The 27500-nt window shown below is 36.9% G+C and overlaps 1 protein-coding gene and 1 long non-coding RNA gene across 13 annotated transcripts in view; both read left to right on the plus strand.

Moving 5' to 3' along the window:
* LOC149043682 (uncharacterized) overlaps window positions 1–5365 on the plus strand; it is a 6282-nt gene extending 917 nt beyond the window's left edge. The window contains exons 3-4 of the long non-coding RNA XR_016187969.1: window positions 115–187; window positions 4710–5365. This is a non-coding gene — a long non-coding RNA (uncharacterized LOC149043682). The remainder of the gene's footprint in view (window positions 1–114; window positions 188–4709) is intronic.
* A 9334-nt stretch (window positions 5366–14699) lies between these two features.
* LOC149043683 (elongation factor G, mitochondrial-like) overlaps window positions 14700–27500 on the plus strand; it is a 45174-nt gene continuing 32373 nt past the window's right edge. For 3 of the 12 annotated variants that reach the window (XM_089210657.1, XM_089210659.1, XM_089210658.1), the window contains exons 1-2: window positions 14872–15004; window positions 15415–15447. In XM_089210657.1, coding sequence (XP_089066783.1) covers window positions 14948–15004; window positions 15415–15447 — 90 coding nt within the window. In that variant the 5' untranslated portion in view covers window positions 14872–14947. Of the gene's footprint in view, window positions 15005–15414; window positions 15513–16698; window positions 18266–18495; window positions 18571–19193; window positions 19257–20576; window positions 20694–20898; window positions 20973–22723; window positions 22967–23434; window positions 23549–27500 lie in introns of those variants that run through there. The other 9 variants (XM_089210667.1, XM_089210666.1, XR_016187962.1 and 6 more) reach the window with 8 other exon arrangements.

Genomic DNA, 27500 nt, shown 5'->3' on the forward strand with positions numbered 1-27500 from the left:
CGGTTACGAGACAGACGATTTGAAAACTACTTACATCTTGAGCTATTTGATCGAGAATCGAAACCGAGAGGTTCTATGTGATTGAGTTGAATTCATATCAATGTTTTCCGGCAGCTGTTGGTCGAATCGATTTCAAGCGTTATGTGACAGATTGTGTTTATATCAGGAGAGAAGCTCAAAGCTAAAGGTAAGAAGAATGCTTTTAAAAAACCATCGTAAAATAACTATGTGGGGATATTTACGAATCGCACATAAAGAAACTCACACCGTCAGTAATCCTTATCTCAGCTTCCCAGTTCTCTACACTCAGCAAGCTTATTGGTATAGCCGCAAACGCTAATCACTCGTATTTCAAACTTTACTAGAACAAACTTGACACATTGTTGAATACGGTAACTGAAAATGACAAAATTACAAACACGCGAATGAGCATAAAATAACTTACATCGTATGAGTGAAAGTACTGGAAAACGACAAAGCGAGATAAACAAGGATACTTACAAGACGAATGTGACCAACCCAAAGACGAAAACATGAAACCCAGAGCTAGATATGTAACGGTAATTTTCACAAACTAGACAACTAACTAAATAAATTACGCGCAACCAATATATATACGATATGCAAATAAATATAACAAGTACAAAACTGGTAACTGACAAAGGACACTAATGGAAGACGAGAAAATAAACACCTAACACGAAACTATGAAACACCAACACTAACAAAAAATGATAGTACAAATTCTTGCGCCTACAATTGGTATGTGTAAGCTAAATTTTGCTGTTTGTAAAATCTGAATTTCGAAGGTTGGTTTTTTTTGTCGGACGTATAACGCAAACGTGCAAGAGTCAAATTTATTTTCGAGAATTGATAGTGATGAAAGTGGAAATCGAAAGTGAATTGGTTTCAAATGGAGAAAGTTGGAAAATATTCCTTAAGCTGAGTTATTTTAAAAGTTAATTTCTCCTCTATACTGCAATATTGAAAATGAACGTGATTTTCCTGCATAATTTAACCTGCTAACCCCCATGAGTGACCAAGACAGAATTTCTCCTTACAATATCTACACAATATCAATCAGATAAGTGATAAGAATTAAGAAAAAGATCAATTTCAGATAATTAGTTGATCCAATACTAAATTCTCTGAACTAATATCATAAGAATTGTATGGTTGACAGTAAGGAGAATTACAAATTTGATGTGGGAGTTAAAGTGTTAGGATACAAGCTTCTGTCATGATATTCAAGCTTTCAATCAGTTGCCTTTGGGGGGGGAGGGGAGCCAAGAAAGTCAGTTTCACAGCTTATTATTCATGCAGGCTTCAATTATTGCATATAATATTTGTACAGCTAAACAGCATTCTAAGTAATCTGACAAAAGAAATACATTTGAGAACAGTATAATTTACCTACAGTATGATTGCTTGCTGTCTGTGCATGTATTTGTACGTGAAGCCATTCACCATACTGATCACAATATTTACTTCAATAACCAACATGTCTGTTATTAATACATGATCCATGATATTAACACTGGAATCCAATCCTCTAACATGTGACCATATAATCAATATGCATTTAAAAGCCAGATGGAAGATTTTCACCAGTTTATTAACCCTTAAACCCCTAAGAGTGACTGGCTTCTAATTTCTCCTTACAGTATCACCCTTGAATCAAGTGTAAGGGTTGTGAGAATAATAGAAATAATCACCAATTAAGAAGCTCCTGATTGTCAACCAAATTCTCCTTGTGATTACCACAGGAAATGTTGAGAGATCAGTGTGGAGAATATGAACACTAATGTTAGGGTGTAAAGGGTTAAGGGTTCTATTGTTATAATATTACTCCTGCAGCTGTACAGTGAAAATGTTTTTGTTTCTGTAGTGTTATCTGTTTATACAACACAAGCTTATAAGTATTAATTGCACTGTTTTGTTTATATCACTCATTTGCGTGGCATTCAATATTACCACTTTTCTTTATGTAATGTTTACATTATTAAAATCATCTTTCTTTTCTAAAATATGATTTGCTCTAATTTCGTTAAAAATCACCCTCAATAACTGTCTGTTAGAAGTTTGGGAATCTTAGGGTTAATCATAACCATTACTTAATTTCCTCAAATGTAATTGGTGCATTAGATGGTTTATTTTTCGATAGTTATTTTTATAGAGTTTTAATCTGACCGTGTAATCAGACAGTTGGCTGTATGGTCAAACCTTGATTATCCAGACTTGTGGAGAATCATAGGCTTTATAGTCCAGATAATCCAGAGTTTGGAGAATAGAAGATATGAGTATAAATGTTGGTAGAAAATGGGTCCAGAGCAGCAAGTCTAGATAATGGAAAAATCTGGATAACGGAGGTCCAGATAATCAAGGTTTGACTGCATTGGTTGGACATGGCTAGCTGTATTTGGACAGTTAAAGCAGCCAATCATACTAGTTAGTAAGTCCACTCAGTTAAATCCACTAGTCACAGAGTTTAAAAAGCACTTTCAGTTTAAAACTTTGCATTTGTTCTTCCAGAAATTGTAATGGTTATTATTAATTGGTAACAATTAGACTTTATGTTGTCCAATTTGGTCAGTAATCATGCATACTCAAGTAAACATCTGAATCTGCATGGAGAATCACTTGGCCAAAAATTAGGTACAGTAGAGAAAAATAAATAATTTAAACTTCTTTTGCATTACATACATATACTGTTCTAATAGTGTTGATAATTAACAATAATTGCGGAAGGTGAAGTGAGTATTAATTTTGAATAATCCTGAGGCAGAGTCAAGAGGATTTTTCAGCTGCAAAATGCCTCTAATCAAATAATCATGGAGAATTGCTAAGATATCAGTCAAGAATAGCCAAGCTTGACGAAGACATTCAAGAACTAGTAAAAGTGAAATGGTTATATAGATTGACGGTGGATGCCTCAACTTTCAGTCAAAAGAGGCAAATAGTGTATACCTCATGGTTACTTTTAATCTCTTCTATACCCTCTTGGGTGGTGTATACATGAGGATAATACCTTAAGTCTTTCCACATATATCCTCTTAGGTAGTGTATACCTAAGGGTTACTTTTAATCTATTTTAATCTCTTTTGTACCCTCTTTAATCTCTTCTATACTTTCTTGAGTAGTGTATACCTAAGGGTTACTTTTAATCTCTCCTTTACCCTCTCAAGTAGTGTATAACTGAGGGTTATTTTTAATCTCTCTTATTCCCTCTTGGGTAGTGTATACCTGAGGGTTATTTTTAATCTCTCTTATACCCTCTTGGGTAGTGTATACCTGAGGGTTACTTTTAATCTCTTCTATATATAGATGGTTTAGATGACTTCATGAAGTCATCTTAAACACTTGCACCAAATTATTACAGTGTTTAATAATGTAAATGAAAAAATTACAAGCTTCTGATTGGCTGAAAACAAGTGCATTTCTCTTGTAACAGGAGTACAAAGTTGTATCACAAGTGCAAATTACAAATAACATGTGCAAGCTTTCAAAATTCCATCTGTCCATACTTTCAGTGATGTTTCTTCATGTACATTCATTTATGAACAAGAAATGTTCATGATTTCTCTTGCAATTTTCTATAATAAGAACTGTCTTATAAATTTTTCAAATTTTTTTTTCAGTCTTATGACTGATGTCACACTATGTGTGAGGCGTGAGTGGCCCAGTGGTCAGAGCGCTGGACTCTGGGTCGGACGGCCCAGGTTCGAGTCCTGGATGGGGCACTACGTTGTGGCCTTAAGCAAGTCGCTTCACTCACCTTGCTTCGTCTTCTCGGATAAGACGTTAAGCCGGAGGTCCCGTCTCCTGCAGGGTTTGGGGTAGGAGACGTTAATTTCCCACGCACGAGATTACTGTGTGATGGATGTCCTCCCCTGGGTTGGGTTGGGTGGATAGAAATACACGTACACGTTTAAACGAGTACTTCTGTACTCCTAGGTGTCACGTGTTTAACTAAAGGATTGGATTGGATGACTGTTTTTTGAATAGTGCATGAATATTATAGGGAGAAGTTACATGTTGATCAGTTTTGGGGATTAAAGGGTTAATCACTTGTATGATTACAGACAGAATTGGACTCTACTCGGTCCTATTACCATTATAAATTATGCTTAACCTCATCTAATAACTAGTTAGTAATAGATGGATTGTACATATACATTGTGATCAAGGAAAGATTTTTTCTGAAAGACTGCTGCTGAAAGGCCTTTTAATCATGTTGAATAAATTATAAAAAGTTTGCTTTTGAGCATCTAAGGAAAGAGTGAAACAGGTCCCTCAACCCTCAATATCTTCTTATTAATTCTCCCTTCAAGCCACTTTACATTTTCTTGTAAATTAGTAGGGAGAATATGATGCTACATCACTACACAACTTTCTCAGTTAATATGTGTATCAAGTCTTTTGCTGGATAATTTATAAAAATTGTAAGTATAAGTTACATATAAATCACATCTTGGAGTTAACCCTTCTGAACCCTCAGAAGTGATTAACATGTTACCTCTCCCTACATTATCCAGAAAACAGGTAATGAGAATACTGAAAGTTATCAGGTAGAGATTGTTATCTTGATCAATCACCAAATTCTCATAACTAATTCACAAGGAAATGTGTAGCAGCCAGAGGGGAGAATTAAAAATCAGATCTTAGGTGTTAAGGGTGGATTTCTTTACCTTTATAATGTTCTCTTTCAGGTCTTATTGGACAAGAATGATGGAATATCAAGCAGGATAGAATCTCTTAAGAAGAATTCTTAGCCAGAAAATAGCAGGAATAATTTTTAGCTTGTGTCAGTCTCATTGTTGGTGGAAATGAGAGAAGGAGAGTGAGTGCAAAGAACAGCGTGGGCTGTGGCAGTTTCCCTGACAACCCCAACAGCTGTTTGTAGCTTACCAGCTTTCTTACTCACCATCACTACCAAAGGACCTGATACAGAAATTTTTGAATAAGATATAGTAAATATTTCTAAGTTTGTCTGTATTTATACCATTATCATCATCAAGAAACGTGCATTTCTATCATCTGTTTGTACAAGTAGATAAAAGGGGTAAATTTCTAAAGAAACTGTGGTGCTACATCTGTGGAAGAGTATAACAGGGTAATTTAGTATTATCAACTGAGTTGATAAGGTAAATTGGCCACCATAAAGAGTTTCAAAGCTGATGTTTCCAGCATTAGCCCTTTGTAGGAGTGATTGGCAAAAGGCTATGCTTTAACGAAGGGCTGCCACTCAAAACATCAGCTTTTAAACTCTTTACATTGGCCTGTTTGTATAAGTAATCCACTTTGTTTGTAAATATGCTTAGGAAAAGAAAACTGTACAGGAACAAATATAGAGGGCTTTAAAATCCTCTCATCTCTGCTTATTATGAGTAATCAGTATTCACTGGTTTGAAGGTTGCACATTTATACAATATTTTTACCCCACAAATATTGATCCACAGTAGGAGGGTATGTGGAAACCCCCTCTTTTATCTCTCTTGTGTGACAACTAACAAAACGAGTTGCCCTTAAGATTCCACAGCCTCAAGTGTAGGCAAATTCCACAAATGATCACATATTGCTCCTGCACCTCACAAGAGAGATGAGCATTTATTTTTTGGAGTGACTTGCATCAGTCTTAAATTTCTCCTTTCTTTTATTTTGGCATTTTACATCGGTGTTTTCTTTTTCTTATGTTTCCACTCCCTTTTTCTTTCCATTTGGTTTCCTTTTGCATTTTTCCAGACTTTCTTTAATAAAGTACTTCACATGAAATTCCATCTCTCATTGTATGAGAATCCCATCAGAGTAAGTTGTCGTGGTGTATCCGAACTCAGATTAGTTCACAGATTGGACATTTAATCTCTGGTTTCACCAATTAATATCTCGAGTCAGCTCTGTTAGTGCCGCTCGACAAAGACGCAAAATGGTGATGGGAACAGATTAAACGGAAAAATTTATGTTTTTTTTTTAAATTGAGGTGGTATGTTTGGCGTTTTACAAAAACGGTGAACTTAATACTGAGTAAGTTTGCAGTAACGTAAGAGAGCTTTTGATACTATTCCTTTACGAGACCTGCCTCCGTTAAAGGCTCCCTCTCCCCCTTCACTGGCTTGCTCACATTCACACGAGCACCTACAAAGCAACAGACAGAGGAAGCCACTGTCCGTTTTTCGAAACCGGTTTTGCTATCTTTAACAGTTCTTCTAAGAACCTCATGGCTACTATTGGAGACAGAAAAGTCAGTGCTATACTCGCTAAAATAAGAGACAGCCAAACGCCGCTGATCTTGCCAATTAAATCTCACCAGAAAAACAGTCAGCCTCCAAACGTTCCATTGTGAAGGCACACACTAAACTAGCCAGTGCAGAATTAAACGACGACTTGCTTTCGTCAAAACTAGCTTCCAAAAAGTACTAAGAGTTACATGATTAGATAATGTATACGAGTAACACCGCTCGTCTAACATGAGAGTTCGATCCCTTGGGGTGGGGGGTAGGGATTTGTGGTGTGTGAAAGGTGTTAAAAACGGCTATTATATGATACAGAACTTAGCAGCCTACTTCTTTAACATAAATTGTAGAATTACTTTATGACAAAAAGAACCTAGAGTAATTCTAAGTCGCACGGTTACTGATCAAAATTGAAATCTGAAATCTTCAACTCCGATGTATTGCTCCTCATTTGGTCCCAAAAATTTCCCTTTTGATAACCAGGACACATTATGTTACAGCTTCAGGTACTAAAGTTTTTGTGGATTCTTTTTTTATATCCTGGTATTCAATGTAGTAATTGTGGTTTTACTGTAGCTCGAACTGTCCTTGTTTTCTGTTCCACAAAACTATCCTAAACGGATGCACTATTTCAGTCCGAGCGAAATTCAAAATGAAAATAAGGCCGAAAACATTTTAAAAAAATGAATACTTAGATTTATTCAAAGCGCGCAAATTTTATTACCTAGTACGGCTGAAGGAAGTGGGGTATGGGAAAATAAGGACCAAGTAAGTAGCAATCAGAACGCTCCGATTTACCTCTGGACTATCTCGCCATATGATATTCCAGTTCAGTGGTACCACTAAGCTTCACTAAGCTTGTTCGGCCAAAATGGCTGGAAGTTGGCCGAGTTCTTTTTTTGCGTTTTTACGGACTGGAACGAAGTCTTGATCTTGAAAAATGCAAAAAAAAAATTAGTTTAATATCTAGCCATCTCGACCGAACAAGCTGGATATATAAAGGATTTGTTATATAGCAAAAAGGTTTCGCTTTCTTGAGAATCGAGAATGACTTGTTTAATTCAAGAGCCGGGAGAAAAGCCAACTGCGTTTGTAATACAGTATAATGCCCACGAGAGTTGCCTATGTTTTCTTTACAATTTAGTGTAATCAACAGAGTTGATAACGTAAATTGGCCGCCGCAGAGAGTTTAAAGGCTGACGTTTCGAGCGTTCGCTCTTCGTCAGAGCGATGACGTGGGGCGAATGCTCGCAGCCGGCGATAAGATAAATGTCAATATATATATTCTTCACTTCTTTTTGAACAGATAAGCTGCTTAACTTGAGATATTCATCAACTGTGCGAGAATTTTGAAGAGCAAAAAAAGTTTGGAAGCCAGTCTAGTAATGTAGGTATGAATACTCCTGATAGAACTGAAAAGGCTGGAGGAAACGGAGGTAAAGAGGTGCTTATGGAATTTGTACATAAAATCTGATAAAATAAATCTGACAAGATCAAAAGATTTCATGGTTTTTAAGGATTTAAGAAAGGGCTAATATGTTCTAAGAATGAGGAGAAAGTAATAATACGAATTACACATTTCTGAAAAAGAAATACGGGATGGAGATTGAACTCATAAGAATTACCCCACGATATTAAAGAAAAAAATAAAAGAGAGTGTACAGGAGCGTAGTACAAATCGACGATGGTATCGATATTCACATAACATCTCTTTTGAAAGATTAATCAAATAGAATCATTCTACGGACTCTTCACCTTTAAACTCTTCCTCATTAAAAATTAAAACATGTGTACTGATTCCACCGAAAGGACTTGATACTTCAAGTTCAAATTTTCCCACCCCACCCAAGCAAGGTTCAAATTCCCCCTCTTCCGGTAAGGCCCCTTTTGGAAAATTCCCGTGAGTTGCCCGGGGAGGATGTTGAAGCTTCGATCGGTGTACGAGTCCAAGCGTCTACAATAATAAGCGAAAGCTCTGAATATAAAACTTTTTATTTATTTAATATGACTTTTAATACGAATAAGAAGGAATTTGCTAATAAAGAATCACTCCCTAACCTGTTTTCTTAACTTGTAAAGTAGACAAAAACGTACATTTCCTATTCAACAAGCAAATTAAATTATGTTATTTATTGGAATATTGGAATATTAAAGAACTGAAAGAGACTAGAAACTCGTTTCTAGTCTTCCTTGGTTAACTTTCAAGCCGAAAGGATTTTTTGCTCATTTGACAACTGTCTTCAACATGGCTGAGTTGCAGATTGGATGCGGTTGATCTCTACTTCGAGAGACTTATTTGACGTTGCTAAGCAGACGATTCACGCCAAGGTAAAGTAATTGATTTGCCATATAATTTTCAGCTCTATTCTTGAAACTACCCGCGAGGAAATTGTGTCTTTAGAGCCAAATTGTTAAACCTCGTGGCTTAGTGCTTAGGTCAGCTCTTCCCGTTTGTTGGAAACAGGTTCATATTTTCGAATCCATTGGGAATTGTAACACTTGATATGTCTATATTCCCCAGTTTTTGAAGTTGACCCCGTTATTTGTTTCCATATTGCTGAATTTGGCTGGATTTTCTTGGTTGGATATTAGCATGTCAGAGTAAATATTTTCTCAGTTTCCTAGAACTTGAGACGCCGTACGGGAAACATGCTCATCATCGGGCAAATATCTGGAAAATTTTCAGGCTTTGATGGGCAATGAAAGACTAACGAACAACTGAGTTTGGATGCCAGAATCGATGGAAAATTTATTGTATTCGGAACATAGCAATCAAAACATGAAACAGTTTGGATTTCGATCCTCAAATAACACAGTTATAGTTTTATAGCACTCTAAATTCCCCAAATAGCATATTCTCCTCTTAAGAACCAAAATTCTTATCAGAATAATCATTTTAATGGTGACTCTTTCAAGGAGAATCGAGGTTCTTGAAACAAGATTGAATAGAAGAGAGAATTCTTGTGGTAAGAATGCATTGCATCTGGATATCGTGAAAAGAATCTCTATTTCAAAAACTCTTGTCCCAAGAAGCGGGAATTCTTTTCTCAAGAACGAGAAATCTTTTCAGCAGGCAATGAAGTAGAGAGTTCTTCTGGAAAGAATGTTTAATTGCAAATCTCATGGACAGAATTACAATTTCAGAAACTCTTGCTACAAGAATCGGGAATTCTTTTCTCAAGAACGAGACTTCTTTTTAGCAGGTAATGAAGCAGAGAGTTCTTCTGGAAAGAATATTTAATGAAAAATATTACGAACAGAATTGCAATTTCAGAAACTCTTGCCACAAGAATCCGGAATTCTTTTTCTCAAGAAGGAGGATTCTTTCTAGCAGGCAAAGAAGTAGAAGGTTCTTCTGGAAAGAATGTTTAATTGCAGATCTTGTTAAAAGAATCGCAATTTCAGAATTCATTAGATAAGAGGCAGAATCTCTTATAACCAAAATTTTAATAAGTTAACCTCTATACAATACAATATACAATACAATATTTATTTGCCATATACGACATTTACACATGGAAAAAAAAATGAAGAAAATTGATGACAGAAAATAAATGGCGAGAAAACCTGAAAGAAACCACGAGGCTTATAACAAGTCAGGCTTTCTCAATTAAAATAACTAATCTTATATTAGAATTACAATATGGACTTATGGTAATTAACTTTGACCGCGCACACGTACACACACACACGCACACACATATTAAGTAAGTTAGTTAAGAATTACTGCCTTACAGAAGCTAATACTTAGAGAGAAGAAATTCCTTAAGCTTTCTTTTAAAAGAAGCGGAGGAGGGAGAACTAGTTATGTCAGAATTTAACGAATTATAAAAGTTTGGACCTTGAAAGTAAATGGTGGTAATGCTGGTAACTTTGATAATTGTAGACCAAATTATCTGATGAAGTCTGATAAAGCTTTGCCACAATACAGCGGTGTGGAGTAGGTACAAGAACGATTCCCCGGAAAAATGAAATATGATGTCGTAGCCGCGACAATTTACATTAAATTTTCTTGTGAACATTCTCAACACCAAAATTAATAACTGTGGAAGCAAAAGACTTATCTGGAGGTTTGAGCAGTTCAAAAATAGTCCTTAAATTTTTATTATTGGAGTCTTTTGTTCGCCCCATGTAAGGTAATCCAGGACAGTATTAGAATTCTGGATTCCACGCTGTGGATTCCGGATTCCAGGTGCTGGATTCCGGATTCTACCGTTGCAGATTCCGGATTCCAAAACACAAAAGATTCCAGATTTTAGTTTCTGGTTTGCCCCTAATTTTCGCATTGCGTTTTCTAGGAATGACTTCCATAACTGTCCGTCTCTTAAGTCCAATGTCCATTCATTCCACATCTTTTTAGCAACTCTGAAGAGGCGAGGCCGCATTTCTTTCATACAGGTTCCTCGAGGTTCTTCAAGTAATTTAAAAGTAACAAAGAACTAATAGTTCAAATCTTTGCGTATCATTTTTAATTTGTAAATAACTGTTAGACTAAAAAGTTTTTTTAGTGCAGCATAACATTGTTCCGACTGGGAAAAGATGGCTGGTAACCTGGTAATATCTTATCTTTGTCGCACCGAGATATGATGCCTCATGAAATTTTAAATTTGTTATTCCAAATGCCAAATATCAAAGAAAGCGGTTTACGTTTAAATGCCGAACATTCGACCGATAAATAGACCTTTCCTGGCTCCTAAAAATATCCATATATAACTTTGTTCAAAGTTTATCATAATTGGAAAAGTGAAATCCGTCGCCTTGATAAGCTCACTCCTGCTAATCTTGGAAGCGACACTTCCCTTTCACTCTCCCTAGCTACTCTCTGATCCTCTGGAGTTTGATCCTCATCATCTCCAACACCTTCGTCATCAGGGTCACCATTAACAAGCCTGCAGAGCCTATTGTCCTCCTCAGACTTTAGAGTGATGCTTGAACCCTCGGCAGTGAATCCAAAAACTCGGGTTAGAATGAAATTGGGTGAGCTCCGATCACAGACATCGCCATTCAGCCAATGAAATTGTTCTTTCTTTGGTAAAAAATTGCCTCCATCTACTTCTAATTGAACGTCTTGTAAGAGAATAGCCAGCCAGAAAGGTGAAATCTCACAGCAACGATATCCTTATTGTGGTAAACAGCTTGCACCCGCACAGTTCAACCCTGCAGTACGACATTAGCATATTTTATTTGGCAGGCTGTTGTTCCGTCTTGGCAGTCTTCCGATGAGGCTGTGATGACAGAGGGACGCAAGCTGAGGGCCGGTATGGAAGTGTGCAAGTCAACTCTTTCGTCTTTGAGCGAACGTTTTCCTGTCGTACACCTTTTCCATATTCTCCGACAAACTCTCGCCTTTTGCCCTCCTCTTCACTTCCTGTTCCCTTGAGAAAGAATACATGCTAGAGTGAATTTTGACAGAAAACCGTTGTCATGAGTAGCAAAAAACAAGTTCTATATTATGACATTTTAATAGTGTTCCGCTTATAGCAATTAATCTATCTGGTCGTCGTTGTTGTTTTTGGTGATATTGATCGTCGCCTTCGAGAGGGCGATCGCTCTGATTTTTCGAGGAGGCTGCAAAAACAAAGAAAGTGATAGTGTTAAGGCTACATCACCTGTTGTTAATTGAGTTTTCAAAAAACTTTTTTCGGTTCGTTAAAATATAACAGTTAATATACCTCGGTGTACGTTCGTTGCGAGACCTTGATCGCCACCTTGGTGGAGATGTCGAAGGTTCATACTGTTCACGAAAAGGCCTGCAAGAAAAAAAAACTTAATTATTTTCGAAAAAGCCCAATTTTAAGAATGGTGGTGCGGGTTCTAGCGCCTGGGCCAGTCCATTTCTCAGTTCCAAAACTGACAGTTTTATTGTACTTCTGATTTACAAAATTATCACACCTTATTGGGCCAGGTGATCACCGAGCTCTAACAACGGGCCTCAATGCTTGAACCTAAAGTCCGGCGGTTAGCCATGGCTAAGCACATGCAAGTTAGCGCAATAAAATAAGTCTCTCATAAACAATGATGGTTTAACCAATAAACTCCCAGAAAAGACTGACATGTAACTTCTCTCTATAATATATATATATGTTTTTCACCAAAGGGTTCATGGGAATACTCAAAATTATCAGGTTGAAGTTGTCATCTTGATATTACACCAAAGTTTCGTAGCTAATTTACGAGGAATTGTTTAGCAGCTAGAGGGGAGAATTAACAATCAGATCTTGGAAATTAAAGGGCTAAGTGTGAATCACGATTCGAGCGGAATTTTGCGCAAAATAAGCGATTTCCATGACCAGTGTCAGGTAGCATAATAAAATATTTAACGAGCAGAGTTTATTCAAACCTCTAGCGTAACTGATCTCAAAACGACTAAAGGCCTAAATCACTGCTAACAAGCGAGTCATGCTGTGCGTTTGTTGCGTTTCCTCATTTAACGAGGCGTAATACATTGTTGTTTCATGAGATGCAAACAATTGGCCGAGTATTCTCAAGTTTAGCAAAGCGTTTTTTCGAGTCTTCCAACTTCTTTTAAACTTCCGAATTCTACTACATTCTACTACAACAGTTATTATTGACTATAGTTCGTCATTAAAACCCCTGTCGTTCCTGTTTGCTCGTTGCAACCCCTAAAAAAATTCAGAAGTGTTTCATAATGGACAGAAATCCTCAAACTTCGATGGTCTTGAACTCGTGTATTTTTCTTTTTAGTCTTTCTTTCTTCGGTTTCTTGGGCTCCTGAAGATGCATTTTCAGTAATTTTTGGTAAGTTTCGCCGGAGGTTAAGTTAGTTCAAAATGGAACAAAGAATCAATTGAATCATTACAATGTTACACTTACCTTTCCCTCTCCGCCTTTTGCTTTTTCTTGTGCTTCCCCATAGATTATGGTTGAAGTATCGAGATTTAGGGAAAAAGCAAATCGAATAAACAAATCATATATCAACTGAAAAAGACACAGCAAATTTTCTGTAATACTGCGGCTTGTGTCCCTCCACGTGCTCTGAGTGACTGGTACAGTTTTGACAGTTCCTGGCTTTCGTCTGGCTTCTAATTACAACTATGCTTTCACTGCCATCAGGAGAATATTACTTTTTGATGCTCTCATTATGATTTAAGGAGAATGGATATTTATTTTTGATTTTGGTCGATCGCGAATCAGAAATGCCAAAAAGTTCGGAAGAGTCGAAAATGAAAAGAGTATTAAGTATTAAGGTCGATACCTCGACCCTGGGTGCCAGATAAAAGTAACGCAGTTTCCGGCGCCAAAGCTTGTCGTGCACCCCATTTGCTTAAAAAACCAGCAGAGAAAGCAGGCAAAAGCAAAGCATCCAAGTTGTCAACAGTTACATTATTTTCACAGAAATTTACAAGTTCCTCGATTTATAGGAAAACTAAAGCGTATCTTTTATATGGTCACCTTCCAACTGTTGTTTTGACGACCAGTCAGTTAATATTCACAGGACGTCATAGCGACAATATCATTATTTAGAGGTGTTCCAAAACAATCAAATAGCGGCCATATTGATGTTCCAAGCAAATCCTGTGGGATTTGGACGCTTTTGTCACAAAAGCACTTTCTAAATTTGAGCACCGATTGACCACGTGAGTGAACTAACAGTGGTTGCATGGATGCGGGTGAAAACCGTTAATACGATTTGAAATGGATTTTCAGCAGGTGGATTCTTTTTTAGTGGAATCCTGGATTCCAAAAGCTGGATTCTGGATTCCAGAGCCCAGTATTCCGGATTCCACAAGCAAAAATTTCCTGGATTCCTGAATCCGGATCACCTTACATGGGGTGAATGTTGTGGTAACAAACAAATCGACAGTGTTTTAGCGTGGTCTGTACTCCAATCGACAACGATGTTTGTCATCACAGAGCTTAAAATTTGTTGCGAGCTCACGAGGCGCAGCCGAGTGAGTCCACCCCTTTTTGACCACTGTGATGACGAATATCGTTGTAGAGAAGAGTACAGACCAGTGTCCATTTGTTAAATCGAATATGGTTGATGAATTTGTTGAAACTCTTGTGGGAATAACGGCTCAATTATTTTACTTGAGAGTAGAGGATCATTAGCTTTTAGTTAAATCCGGCACCAGTGTACATTCTTATCATACTCTGCACAGTACATCCACAAGTTCACTTTAGTGTCACTTCCAGTCTATTTTTCGGTGATCTATATGTTCACGTAGGAATCACAAGTAAAATTATTCTTGATTCAAATTATGGTTTTCTGTTTTTTACAATCGATGACCCAGCCTACGTGTAGCCGTACCCTCCCCGCCAAGGTGAAACGGAGGCGAGGCAGCTTCCGTTTCACCTTGGGAGGGTACGGCTACACGTAGGCTGTCAATGACCAAAGCTGGAGCTTTTTGTGAACTGCGCACTCTGCCGGTGCTGGGCCTGAGTACTCAGCTGTTTTTAGAGATGGCGGCGCGCGAAGTCGCATTATAAAAACGCGAACGCAAGCGTTCTCCAATGAACGGTAAAATTACTCCTGGGAATGCTAGGGTACGTAAAATCGAAGTTTCCAATAAAGTTTAAAATGCACATTTTGATATGGCATAGTGGCATGTGTTTTACGCCGGCTTCCTCCCTATCCCATAAAACTGGTCAGCAGCAGTAGTCTGGTCATGCGCCAAGCCCTTCACGTGCGCCTGGTAGAAATTATTTTGAAGGATTCCCTGAATTATACGGACTTGGATGTTTTAGCTTGAGAGATGGGTTTAGCGACACTTTTGATCCAGCGATCTGGACTTCGCCTTCTTGCTCGTAATGTAAGATTTCCAACCTTGATGTTTAGACCGTGATATAAGTTTTTGTTAATTCTTGCGAAACGGGAATCCTAAGTCACGAAGAAGTGAAAAGCTTACATAATCGCACATCTTTCTCAAACAGTTAGGACTATCGTATCGGTTGTGATTTGTTTAAATGCGAAAGTTATTGAAGTGTCTTACGATCGATGCAACGAGAGAATCAAAAATCAAAACAGTAATTTGATTTTAAACTGATTATTCTCGTATTTTAATTAATATGGGAAATAATGACTCCAGATCGAGTTCGATATCATATTAAGGAGTAAAAGTTGCTCGTATTCGTATCGTTGTATCTGATTTGTATTTGTTGTACTTCTCTTTGGTTAGTAATTTATCCTGAATCTCACGAATAAATTGTTTTTTTTTCGTAGGTGAAGGCTCAGTTTTTTGCCTCTGGAGTAGCGGTGAGTGTTCAACTTTCTCAGGGAGATAGACAGTTTTTGACTACATGTTCTCCGATGTTAAAAATGTATATATTTTATTTATTGTTTTACAAGGAACAGTCTTTCAAAACTGTCAGTGAAAATGTTCCTTTGAGTTCAACAGTCAGTGATAACTTTCACAGGCTGTTCATTAACCCTCTGACTCCCAGAAGTGATTAACATGTCACTTCTCCCAATAATATCCATAAATTATCCTGCAAACAGTTAATGAGAATACTCAAACTTATCTGGTATCTTGATTGAACACTAAGTTCTTATAACTAATTTACAAGAAAAAGTCAAGTAGCCAGTGGGGAGAACAAACAATCATATCTTGGGAGGTAAAGGGTCAAGCATTGAAGGTTCCAGATTTCTTTTCTAAACTTGTGATAGTTTATTTTTCCTGCAGGCTCAAAATGACAGGCAGTCAGAAATTTTCACCAAATTTCCCCAAAATTTCCCATGCAAACCTAATGATTGTTTAGCAATGCCAAGCAACTCCAAATATTATTGTGGTGTTTTTGTGGACAAATTTTCCAATTGTTTACTTAGATAATATGAAATTGCTAGGTGAGAAATGTTTTAGAGCTGTTGAATACCTAGCAATTTTATAGTATGCACCAGCTCTGATAATTTGTGCTCTGCAATATACAAACTTTGATACTCTAAAGAGTAATCTTTCAGCAGAAATTCTGTGAAAATATTCAACTGCGCAGCATTTAAAGACAGCCTTATCTTTTTTTCCAAATAATTGTTGTTATCCTGTTAATTTACCATATTTCCAGCTACTACTATCATTCATTTGTGAAAACTTAAACTTTTCCTCAGTGTTCATTGATAAATACAGGCCCCTGAAAGTGGGGAATTTTTAAATACTGGATGCCATGGGTATTTTCTAAAATTTTTTTCCACAATCAGCAGTAATGTTGCAATCTGATTGGCCAATTTTTGTTGTTGATAATAGCACAGGCAACACTGCTTGCATCAACTGAAAAAAAAATTGATAGTGGCTTAGTGTGGTTTGTAATCTTATAGGCAGTGATGTTTGTCATCACAGTGCTCAAAATTTTTTGCTTACTCACCTGGCTGGGCTGCATGAGTCTGCAGCAAATGTTGACCACTGTGATAATGAGTAATCATTGTTGATAAGAATACAGACCATGCTAAACCACTGTCAATTTGTTCAATAGGCATGGCTGTATACATTTGTAACAGCGTCTCATTTTTTGACAGAAGGATGTGTCAAAATCAGAAATATTGGTATCTCTGCCCATATTGACTCTCGAAAAACCACACTCATAGAGAGACTGTTGTTTTATACTGGAAGGATCAGTCAAATGTATGAGGTGAGATAATGGACTTTGATTTGCCTTTAGAAATGCTTTCAACTCTAGCAATCCTACTTTGCCGGATGCATCTCACATGTGGACCTCATAATAATTTAGCTCACAGCAGAGTCTCTGTGACTCAGTGGAAGAGCATCAAAGTGGGAATCTGAAGGTCTGAGGTTCTACTCCTGATGAGGACTCTAAATTGTTTTCAGTCCCATGCTCTTGATAAAACCAAAAAAAAGCTTCTTTCGCTAAAGGACTTTGCTGTATGTTGTAACAGTTCAAAGCCAATTTCCCATGGGTTTTGAGTGATTATACAAATAATGATTTTTGCCCTGTGGTTTCCAGTTAAAGTTTCTAAGGTAGGTTTTCCTTCTCAATGTGTTTTGTGGATCAAAATTTACATAAAGGTTAAGTGATATCAAACTTCAATCTGTAGGTTGATTAGAGTCCTTTATCTCTAAAAAAAAAGGAACTTTGTTAAAATCAGATTGATTTAGTTTCAGTTTAAACCACAACTTCTACAATCAGTTATTTCTAAGTAGCCAAGTTTGACATCTTGCAGTAATAATATTTTATCACATGGTCTGATTGTCTGGGTTAGAGTAGGCCTGGAAAGGACAGTTGTTGGCAGTAGTGACTGATGATTTGACAACCTTGGTGGACGTCACCACCTGTGTCAAATGATTATGACTTTATGACTTCCACTTGTTATGGATAGTGACTGTAGAAATAAGTATCTTGGTATTTTCTGGTAAGAATGCCTAATGTCATGTTGAGAAGCATTCCATGAAACATAATAGAATATTTTATTAGGTCATGTAGTCATGATGTAATACCTGTGCACTGAGATAGTCATGTTGTAAGTTTCCAGAATGTTCTAGAATACTTTTTAAATGTCTATGAGGACTTAGTCCTGTAGTAGAAGTTGTTGTTGTCAGAAGTGAATGACTTCTTGGAAAGCTATACAGAGAGAGAGAGAGAGAGAGAGAGAGAGAGAGCTATTGTGAAGATTGTTTAATTCAGGGAACTTTGGAGAAAACTGTGAGTTTGTGTCAGTGGTGAGCCAAGATATAGATTGTAGTGGGCTTAAGTAAGTTTACTGAAGATAGTTACTGTATTGCTTGTAGGATTTGCTCTACATTAAAAATACTACAAGTTGTTTTTAAATAAAGTAATGAAGTCTGTAGGAGTATAGCATTCTTTCTGTTTGTTAGATTATACTGTAACACACTGGTACAGTTAAAACTTGAGTCACTTCTACCAACAACAGTCCTTCAGGGAACCACTCTCACCAGTATGATCAGACTTCTTATGACAGACAAATGAGAAGAGACAAGATACATAATCTTATTGTAGCTCACAAGCATTGACCTTTGAACTCCCAGGAGTGATTAACATGTAACTTCTCTCTATAATATCTATACCTCATTCAGCAAAGAGAAAAAGAGAATTCTCAAACTTATCAGGTACAGGTTGTTGTCTTGATCTAACACCAAATTCTCATAACTAGGTTACAGGGAAATATGTGGCAGCTAGAGGAGGGAATTAACCATCAGATCTTGGGAGTTAAAGGGTTAATTCAATATAGTTTTTATACCTTATTGATGAGAAACAAATTCTTTGCTCAAGAAAGATGTGTTGATATATCCATGCATTTGATTTGGTTATTTGGTTATCATCCTTATTTTCTAACCAGGTGTGAGGTAAGGACAATGTAGGAGCCACTATGGATTCCATGGATCTGGAACAACAGCGAGGAATAATCATACAGGTTGGTATTAAGTAGCAGTACTATGATTTAATAAATAAACCACAGTTCAAATGTATGAAATTCATATATTCACAGTCATTTATTCATCACTTTATGGGTTTATTACAAACCAACTAAATGACTAGCTCCCAGTTGGCTTGTTACAGCCCTGTAGCTTAGTTGGTAGAGCACTACACTTATATTGCAGAGGTAATGGGTTCAAATATACAGGCAGGAATTTTTTTCAGGCACTGTTTCACTGCTGCTTAAATAGTGTTCATCACTGTGACTTCAAATGTAAGATATTCATATATATGTAATGAACCACAGTTGAATTTGAGCCTGGCTAGAGAGATCTGTTTTTAATCTTTTTAAAACTCCCAAGAAAGTTAAATTCAAGGTCATTTGATTTGTTATAGTAAATCAAGAAAAAAAAAATATTTGGAGTATACAATTTGGAGATTGTATATATGGTTACCATAGAAACAGTGCTACATCTTTTGTAGTATGTTCACAGGGCATAGTGAAGATGCTATGTCTTAGATACAGCAGAAATTTTGGTGTTTCAATATTATCTGCGTAATGAAATAATATTCTTTGTATATTTCAAGAAGATACAACTGCATATATGTATGTTTTTTTAGTCTGCAGTAACATAATGTATGTCAATTGGAAAGATACAAACATCAACATTATTGACACACCAGGTGAGTCTATCAACCATTTATCCCCTAACATCAGGATGCATATTCTCCTTACAGTTCTTTATACATTTCTGAAGGTACTTTTCTGAACTTGTCACAACTTTGTTACAGAGTATCCTACTGTAATCATAAAGGATTTACGGTTTGAATTGTCATCAAAAACAGATGAACACATAGTTATGATGTTTATGTGTGCAAAAAGTGAAAGCTCTTGTCACATACATGTACACCTGTGGTGAGGTGGGAATTTTAATGAGTCCGTCTTCAAAGGTTCAAATGTGTGAGGGATTGCCAGTTAGGGGGAGAGGGGTTTTGAAGCTTGAACTTATGTGAGGCTGAAAAACCAAATTATGAGAGTGAAAGGGAAAATTTCTCATTGATTTTTTAAGGGTTTTTTTTTTTATTGTGGCACAATAACAATACTACATTACCTTGCATTACTATGTTAAAAAGTTTGTAGTTTTAACTTAGGACAGCAAGCTGTAAGTAATTTATTTAGCACTGTCAGTATCTTAAGGTAGTGTAGTATTTAGATTTTGAATGGAAAAAAGTGCCTTTCCTTCTTCGAGCTTTTTTACAGATGAGTTATCAGGTTTCCTAAAATTGTTAAGTGTGCAATTGTTGAGTGATCATTTATGCCTTATGGCACTTATTTCTAATTTGAATTTGTGTTGGAAAAATGACTACAGTCCAAGCACTGTGCTATTATTAAAAATAGTTTTGGATAATTGATTATCAATACAAATTTTTACATCAAAACCTAAATTTATTCAGAGAGGAGATCATATCTGGCCAAAATTTGAAAAACAAGTGAAACCCTTGGGTTTTCTGAAAAAATCCCTGAGAATGATTGAAATTATAAGGTCTACAGAATAGGTGATAGGGGAAAGAATGTGGAAATTTTTTTGGTTATAAAAGAGTTAAAATTTTGGTCCTAAAGAAGGAACATGGTAAAAATTTATATAGATGTGACAAATGAGAAACAGAACAAAATGTTTGCAAAAAATGACCTGAACAGTGTAGCATTAAACATGTCAATTGTGAGGCTACAATTGAATTCCTATGACTATGGATTGGATTGACACTGAAATTTTCAAGAGTTGACAAGAACAATAGAAAAGATCATCCACTACATTTGAGAAGATGCTTGTTACATATTCATCTGTTTATTTTTTTTAAACTATTACATTTATGTGCTAATTTTTGATATTTGAAAATGACTTGGGGAGGTGAAAAAATTGGTCGTTTCTATTGCTGAATTTTATTCCACAGTGCATATCAAAGGAACTTCTTATTAGAATAAGTGAAAAATTATTTCCCCAGAGCAAAGTTACAATGCACTGCAGCCTTCACCCAATTGCCAATTGGTTTGGAATCTGAGGTAAAAGGAGTCACTGACCTTGTGTGATGGAAGGCCTATTACTTTGAGGGAAATCATGGGTAAGATCATTCATTCTCGTGACTTCTATTTTTTTTATTTAGCTGTTTAGCCAATCACAAGGCTAGAAATTCAATAACCCTGATCCAGCTATTCTTAAGACGCCATAACTTGAGCTAAAAATCTCCCAAAAAATTCAGCTGAAATATGATAATTGGCTCTTTCATTGTTAAACAACTATTGATGATTTAAATTATTAACTAACAGGTTCAAAGGGGTAGAAGGTGTCACCCCAGAAGACATGGTCAATGAGTGTACAACAAGAAGACAGGAGATGATAGGTACATGTACAATCTGAGTATTTTTTCAACTTATAGCACTTGTTGTGTGAGTCATTACAATGGCCAATCAGAACAAAGGAAAATATCACAGGGAGCCAATGGGAACTCAACATGAAATGAAGTAAAATTAAGCATTGGAAAATGCTATTGATTAAGTCCTGATTATTTCAAGTTTTGAATTGGATTGGATGAGAGCTCAAGAGAAAGGGGAAAATCTTCTGGGCCAATCTCCCAACAAATGTCAATACAACGCTGGGCAGAGATGAGAATAAAGAAAAATATCAATGAGAGGATTATTTGTTGATCTAATACCAAATTCTTTAATCGTAAGAATTGTCCATCATAAGAATTGTATGGCAGACAGTAACAAGAATTACTTATTAGATTTTTCAGTCAGAGTGTTAAAGTGCTTAACCCTTTGACTCCCAGATCAAATTTGTAATTCTCCTCACTGTCAACCATACAATTCTTATAATGTTAGGTCAGAGAATTTAGTATTGGATCAACTAATTATCCCCAAATTGATATTTTTCTTTTTTCTCATCACTATCTGGTTGATATTATATTGATATTGTAAGGAGAAATTCTGTCTTGGTCACTCATGGGAGTGAAAGGGTTAAGTGAAGAATTCTCCAATGATATTGAACCCTTTAACTCCCAAGATCTGATTGTTAATTCTCTCCTCCAGCAGTGTAACATTTCCTTGTAAATTTGTTGTGAGAAATTGGTGCTAGATCAAGATAGCAGCTTCTGCCTGATAAGTTTGATTCTTCTCATTACCTGTATGCTGATTAATGTTTGGATATTATAGGGAGAAGTTTCATGTTAATCACTTTGGGGAGTCAGAGGGTTAATGAACACCTTGTAAAAGTTACCACTGACTGTTGAACTCAAAGGAACGTTTTCATCAACAGTTTTAAAAAAGCTGTCATTACTATCTTTTTACTTACGTAGTATTAGTTAGCTGTAGCAACACTACAGCCCCCTTTTTAGCGGCAGTTCAATAACAAAGAGTTTGCGCCATTCTGCCTGATGCTATTTTTACCGTCTGTTAAGTACTGTGGTTTATAATCATCAGAAACTGTAGCTAATGTGGATGACACTCTTGCGGAGATATTTCTAGAAGAAATACCACCAACGGGGAAACAATTAATTGTAGGTGTTTTGAAAATATTAGAGCTGGTGTATGGATTTATGGATTGAGCTGTATATTCGACAGATTTCCTCTCTCTTTATGTTACGCTGAATTATATGAGCATTTTGAGTGGTTCATGCCCATGATATATAGGAGTACAGACGCACAGATTATATCACCGTCAACGACATTTTGCTTTTTTAACATATAACACAAATACTGTTGATTCTAACAAGACCATTTGTTATTATCAACTCAGTTGATAACGTAAAATTGGCCACCGTTAATAGTTTCAAAGCAGACGTTTCGAGCGTTAGTCCTTCGTCTGAGCGAATGACGAGGGGCTAACGCTCGAAACGTCAGCTTTGAAACTCTTAACGCTGGCCAATTTACGTTATCAACTTTTGTCAGCTTTGAAACTCTTGAGGGTGGGCAATTCGCGCTATCAACCGTTATCAACAGTTGATAATACCGAATTACCTTGTTATACTCTCCCACCGACGGAACACCACAGTTTCTTTCGAAACTTACGCTTACTAGCTTACCGGCTGGATAAACAGCTGTGAACAGAATGAATTTCAGCACAAGCTTTATTTCTTTGAACTTCGTTTTGTAGAATCCGACATAAACGCCTTGATGAAGATGGCTCTGCGTAAGGTGGCTTTCCTTCCTTTCGGAGTCTTGATCAACCAATGGAGATGGAAAGGTTCTAGCGGTAAGACACTGAGGAGAGTTACAATACCGCGTGGTGAGAATTGAGGACTAAGTACTAAGGAATAGAACCTGCTGTGGAAAGGACCAGAAATGACTTTGATCCTAGATGCAAGTATCACATTCCAGCTAATACACCATACATCAGGTGGGTAATGTAGCCGGTGGGAGAGAAGTTTATTCTGATCCCTTTTACAGTTGACTGCCGGAGGAAGGGAGGGCAGGCCGGAAGGGGGTTGGGATTAGGAAGCCAGTATACACAAGAAAAGTTGTGATAACTAGTGCAAACATCTTTGCATGCATATTTGCAGGCAGTTGGGAAAACGTCAAATAACGTATTAGTATAAACCACACCGGTGAATTGTGCTTTTCGCGCGCGGTTATTGGCTTGTTTGGAAGTGAATAGTAATTACTATTCATCTCCGAGCTGGTGAGACAAAATCGCGCGTCAAGAGTAAATTTCTGAGCATTTTCCGGTATATTGAAAGAAATAAACATATTTTCTTGTATCTATGTGATATATGCTCTAGCCCAAGAAACTGTGTTGGGTAGGGTGTTTTTCCGATGGATGTGTCACCAACCAAATTTAATTCCTTTTTTTATTTTTATTGCTCAGGTACTTTATGAGCTACGTGCTACAATTCCAGTTCCACAAGGCCGCTTGTGAGGCAGCCGGACATACGGGACCTTTGCATACCTGCTCCATTTACGAGTCTAAAGGAGCGGGAAAGAAGATCGGGTAAATACTGACAAAGATGTGGTACTTTTTGCTGATATGCTTGTTCCTTCAGCTTTTTCTGAATCACTGTTGTACTGATAAAGTGTGAAAATATTTTCATTTCTTGTGATTGTGATACTTATGTCTCTAATTTTCTCCTGGATGTGCGAGAGCAATAGAAGGGGACTGAATCCGAATCAAATATAAATTTTGTGGTCGGCGCGCGATTTTAGAAAACTGACAGTATGCATGATATAATTCTTTTTCATTAATTTTCTTTTATCTAACTGTCTTACAGTCAGAGATCCGGCAAAAGTGAACTGCCGAGAATAGCATGAAACCAAAAAATAAAAAAAATATTTTGGAAGCTGTCGATGAAACGTGTGCGCACGTGATGCCGTTAACCCTTGAACTACCATGAGTGTCAAAACACAATTTCTCTTCCCAATAACAAGTAGACAAGGCACGAGGATAGAGAAAAGTTTCAGTTGGGGGATTATTAGGTGATCTCATTAGAAATTCTTCAACCTAAAATCATGAGAATTGTATGGCAGACATTAAGGAGAATTAGTAATAAGATCTAACGGTGGAGGGCTAAACACAAAAAAAGATGAAGGGAGAAGGTGAATCCCACAGCGTGTCACGTCATCATGGTCCACGTGCCACGTGCGCTTAATCACGCGTCACGAATCTTTTTTTGAGAAGTGGTAAAAACACCGTTCCTTGGTAACAAATGAATCGTCATAGTAATGATTGGGGAGTTTAAAACTAGACAATGATTTGATATCGGGAAACTCTAATTAATTATATCTCGTTTTGTTCAAAATTGTCTTAAGAATCAGTAAAAGGAAATTAACCGCCTTGCTATGTTATTTGTCCCCCAAAAATTATTGCTCTGAGCGTCATCGTTGTTGTTGTTACTATTATTTAATTAATAACTTTAAATCTGAATTTCAGAGCTCGCGCGTGAAGAAAGCAATTAACGTTTTGTATTCTCACCTTCAATCTACAGGGATATGCTGAATATGGGAAAAAGCAAGCCTTAACCGGATGCCCTCAAAAAGAGTTTAAAAGCTAAACTCTTTACGTCGGCAAATTTACGTTATCAACTCAGTTAATAATCCTAAATTGCTTCATCTGATAGCTTTGTTGTTTGAATTTATAAGCTTAAAAAATGTGTCGTCATTTTTTAAACGTGACCTCGAGTGTAGGGAAACTGTCATTAATCCATTAATTGTGTGCTGAGCCACCTGGCCCTTTTGCTTCCTTATTGCTGGCCTGTTTTGACCCTGGGCTCCCTGTCTCTGTTGATGGCCAGTGTCCTAGGAGTACGACCCGAATGTGTCGGCCGATACTTCTCATAATACACACAGTCGCTTGAATAATGCAAAGCTTATAAAAGTGAAGAAGTTAACTTACGTCAATCAGCCATTACTTGCCTCCGTACTGTAAGTTAAAAATCGAGTTTCTTTTCGCTCGAATTCCTGGATCAAGTGCGCAGGCCATATATCTGAGAGAAAAAAACCAAGTTCCGTAACTTACAATAAGGACCGAGAAAACAAGCCAACTTTATTTATCCACCGTCAATCCTTCAGGAATTACAAGATTATGAATATAAATATACAAACTAACACAAGGTTACCTTATGTAACGTTTTTCTTCTACCTACACTAAAAGAATAAAATAAATAAATAACCTGATTTACAAGAATGCCGTGCTATAGATGATGTAGATAAATACGACACGTGTAACGCCACAACATGAATGCACCTTTAATCTGTTTTCCAGATAGACGAATATTTTGATGCAAGGATGTGTAAATGTGGTTCAGCTGAAATAAATAAATAATACAAATATCTGTGTACAAATATAACAACAACAAGAATAACGACAGAGCTACATAAGATAGAAACGAACTTACAATTTGTGGCATAACCAGGTACGGTAGTTAAGACTCTTGAACAAAAGTAACACGGCGCTAGCAAAAACTGACGAAGCGACTGACAATAGAAATCAATTAGCAATGAGAATTATCTCACGAAAACAACACTTGTACTGACGAGAAATAAATCGCTACCGGCGTTACGTATTTCTGACACAATCTCGCGCAAAAACGCGAACTTATTTAAATAGAAACAACATCATAGTGGTTCAATTGAAATAAAAACTAGAAAATCATTTCGCAGTTACTTGACAGTAAATGAAAATGCAAATTCAAGTTGTTACAGATATGATAGATATAAGAGGTTAGCAAGATATTTAATACGTCTAAGGAAATACACCAATTTGTTAAAACCGACTAATGGCAACTCCAAAACTCTCAAAAATATAGGAGTGAAAATCGAAGTTAGCTTTCTGAACCTAAACTACGAGCAGACCCTCCATTTCGACGAAGTCCGTCGCGCGAGTCGAGAAAAAAAAATTAGCGAAACAAATAAATGATGTGAGCGCGCAAAGTTCCGTGCAGCGCACTGACATCAATTCTTTTTTTCCTTTTTCTTTTTTAACTGCTTTTTTTCTTAATCGCGCGACGGACTTCGCTGAAAAGGAGGAAATGTTCGAAGGTATTCTGAACCGACCTTCCTCATGGCGTCTGTCGTTTGTTTGTTTTTTTTCCATCGAGCGTGTAGTGTATTGCGTTACCTAAGCGTTACTATAGTCACGCTATATCCTGTAAGACACGATCGGTACATGATTGTAAAAGTACATTCCTATGTAAAAGTAGTATTACTGATTCCTAGTACTGTATTGTGAATATAGCTCGTTGATTCTTTAATAAAATTCAGTTGAGCAATAGCAGTGAGAGGAGTAACTTGACTGAGTCTAGACGACACAACAGAGCGAGTTTGACAACCGACGTCAGTGAAGATGATGTGGCTATCCATCCCGTAACGCAGTTCAATAATGAAAGAAAGATGTAAATATTTGTCTGACGATTCAGTCACTTTTGACATGGATCTAACTGCATTATGTTAGTCTTTTTCAGGTTCAGAGTTCGATATTTCTTGCGTCACCATATATGCATTGCGCTCCACTGTGTTTGGTTTCTTTTCAACAGCTGCACATTTTGAAATTGTGTTCCCTCGACGGTTTGATATCGAGAAGCCTACACAAGAAGCCCCTGATTTATCCCGCTGCCGGACGCGCGTTTCTCCACCATTGGGAACACATGAGACGAGGCGGGGAGAGGTTTGCCGTGCAGACACTACTAGCACCCCTCGATTGATTATTTTCAAGGTCGGTTTATGGTTCACACCATTTTCAATTATGGAATGTCTCCTGGGAAAGAGTTGACCGCAATACTGAGTCTTCATCGTCTAGGGGAATGGGCACACCGGTGTCCCAGCGGATTTGGACCCCCCTAGAATTGGACCCCCCGGTCCAAATCCGCTAGCGGATATGGAAAAAGTTTTTTTCATAAGTCACCGCTATATTCTAATTACATTGTTTTCTTTCCTTTTCTTTTTATTCTTTTTCTCGTCTAGATTCTTTTCTTTTTGAAATCTAGCGCTTTTCACCAGAAGCCTTGAAAAGCGTGTCTTCATGTACCGCAAGTGTGTAACTTTGAATCAAACGTTCTCATAATACTCTTTAACGCGTAAAAGTTATAGTTAGTGTTGCGCTTGGTCTGTTAAGCACCGACCATAAAAAAGTTATTTTCAGTGCGGTTATAAAATGTTTCACAACTTACTAACTGATAGAGCAAATAGTCCAGAGTATTGCAGACTTAATGAATGACTTACGAACGCTAGAAACCGTTAAATGATCGCAAAAATTAGAAAATACGAGTGTTGTTAAGATATTGATGTTGATTTGCATTTATAAATAAGCTGAGTTCCAACAGTTCACAATAGAAACGTTTTGACATGTTGTAAAAGAGTAAAGTAATAGTAGTAAGAGTATTGCTAGTTTCGTTCTTGTTCAGGATTATACTATTTATACTGAGACGAAATAGTTTTCACTA

This window comes from Pocillopora damicornis, chromosome 6 (genome assembly GCF_964200805.1).
Source record: "Pocillopora damicornis chromosome 6, jaPocDami1.2, whole genome shotgun sequence".
NCBI lineage: Eukaryota > Metazoa > Cnidaria > Anthozoa > Scleractinia > Pocilloporidae > Pocillopora > Pocillopora damicornis.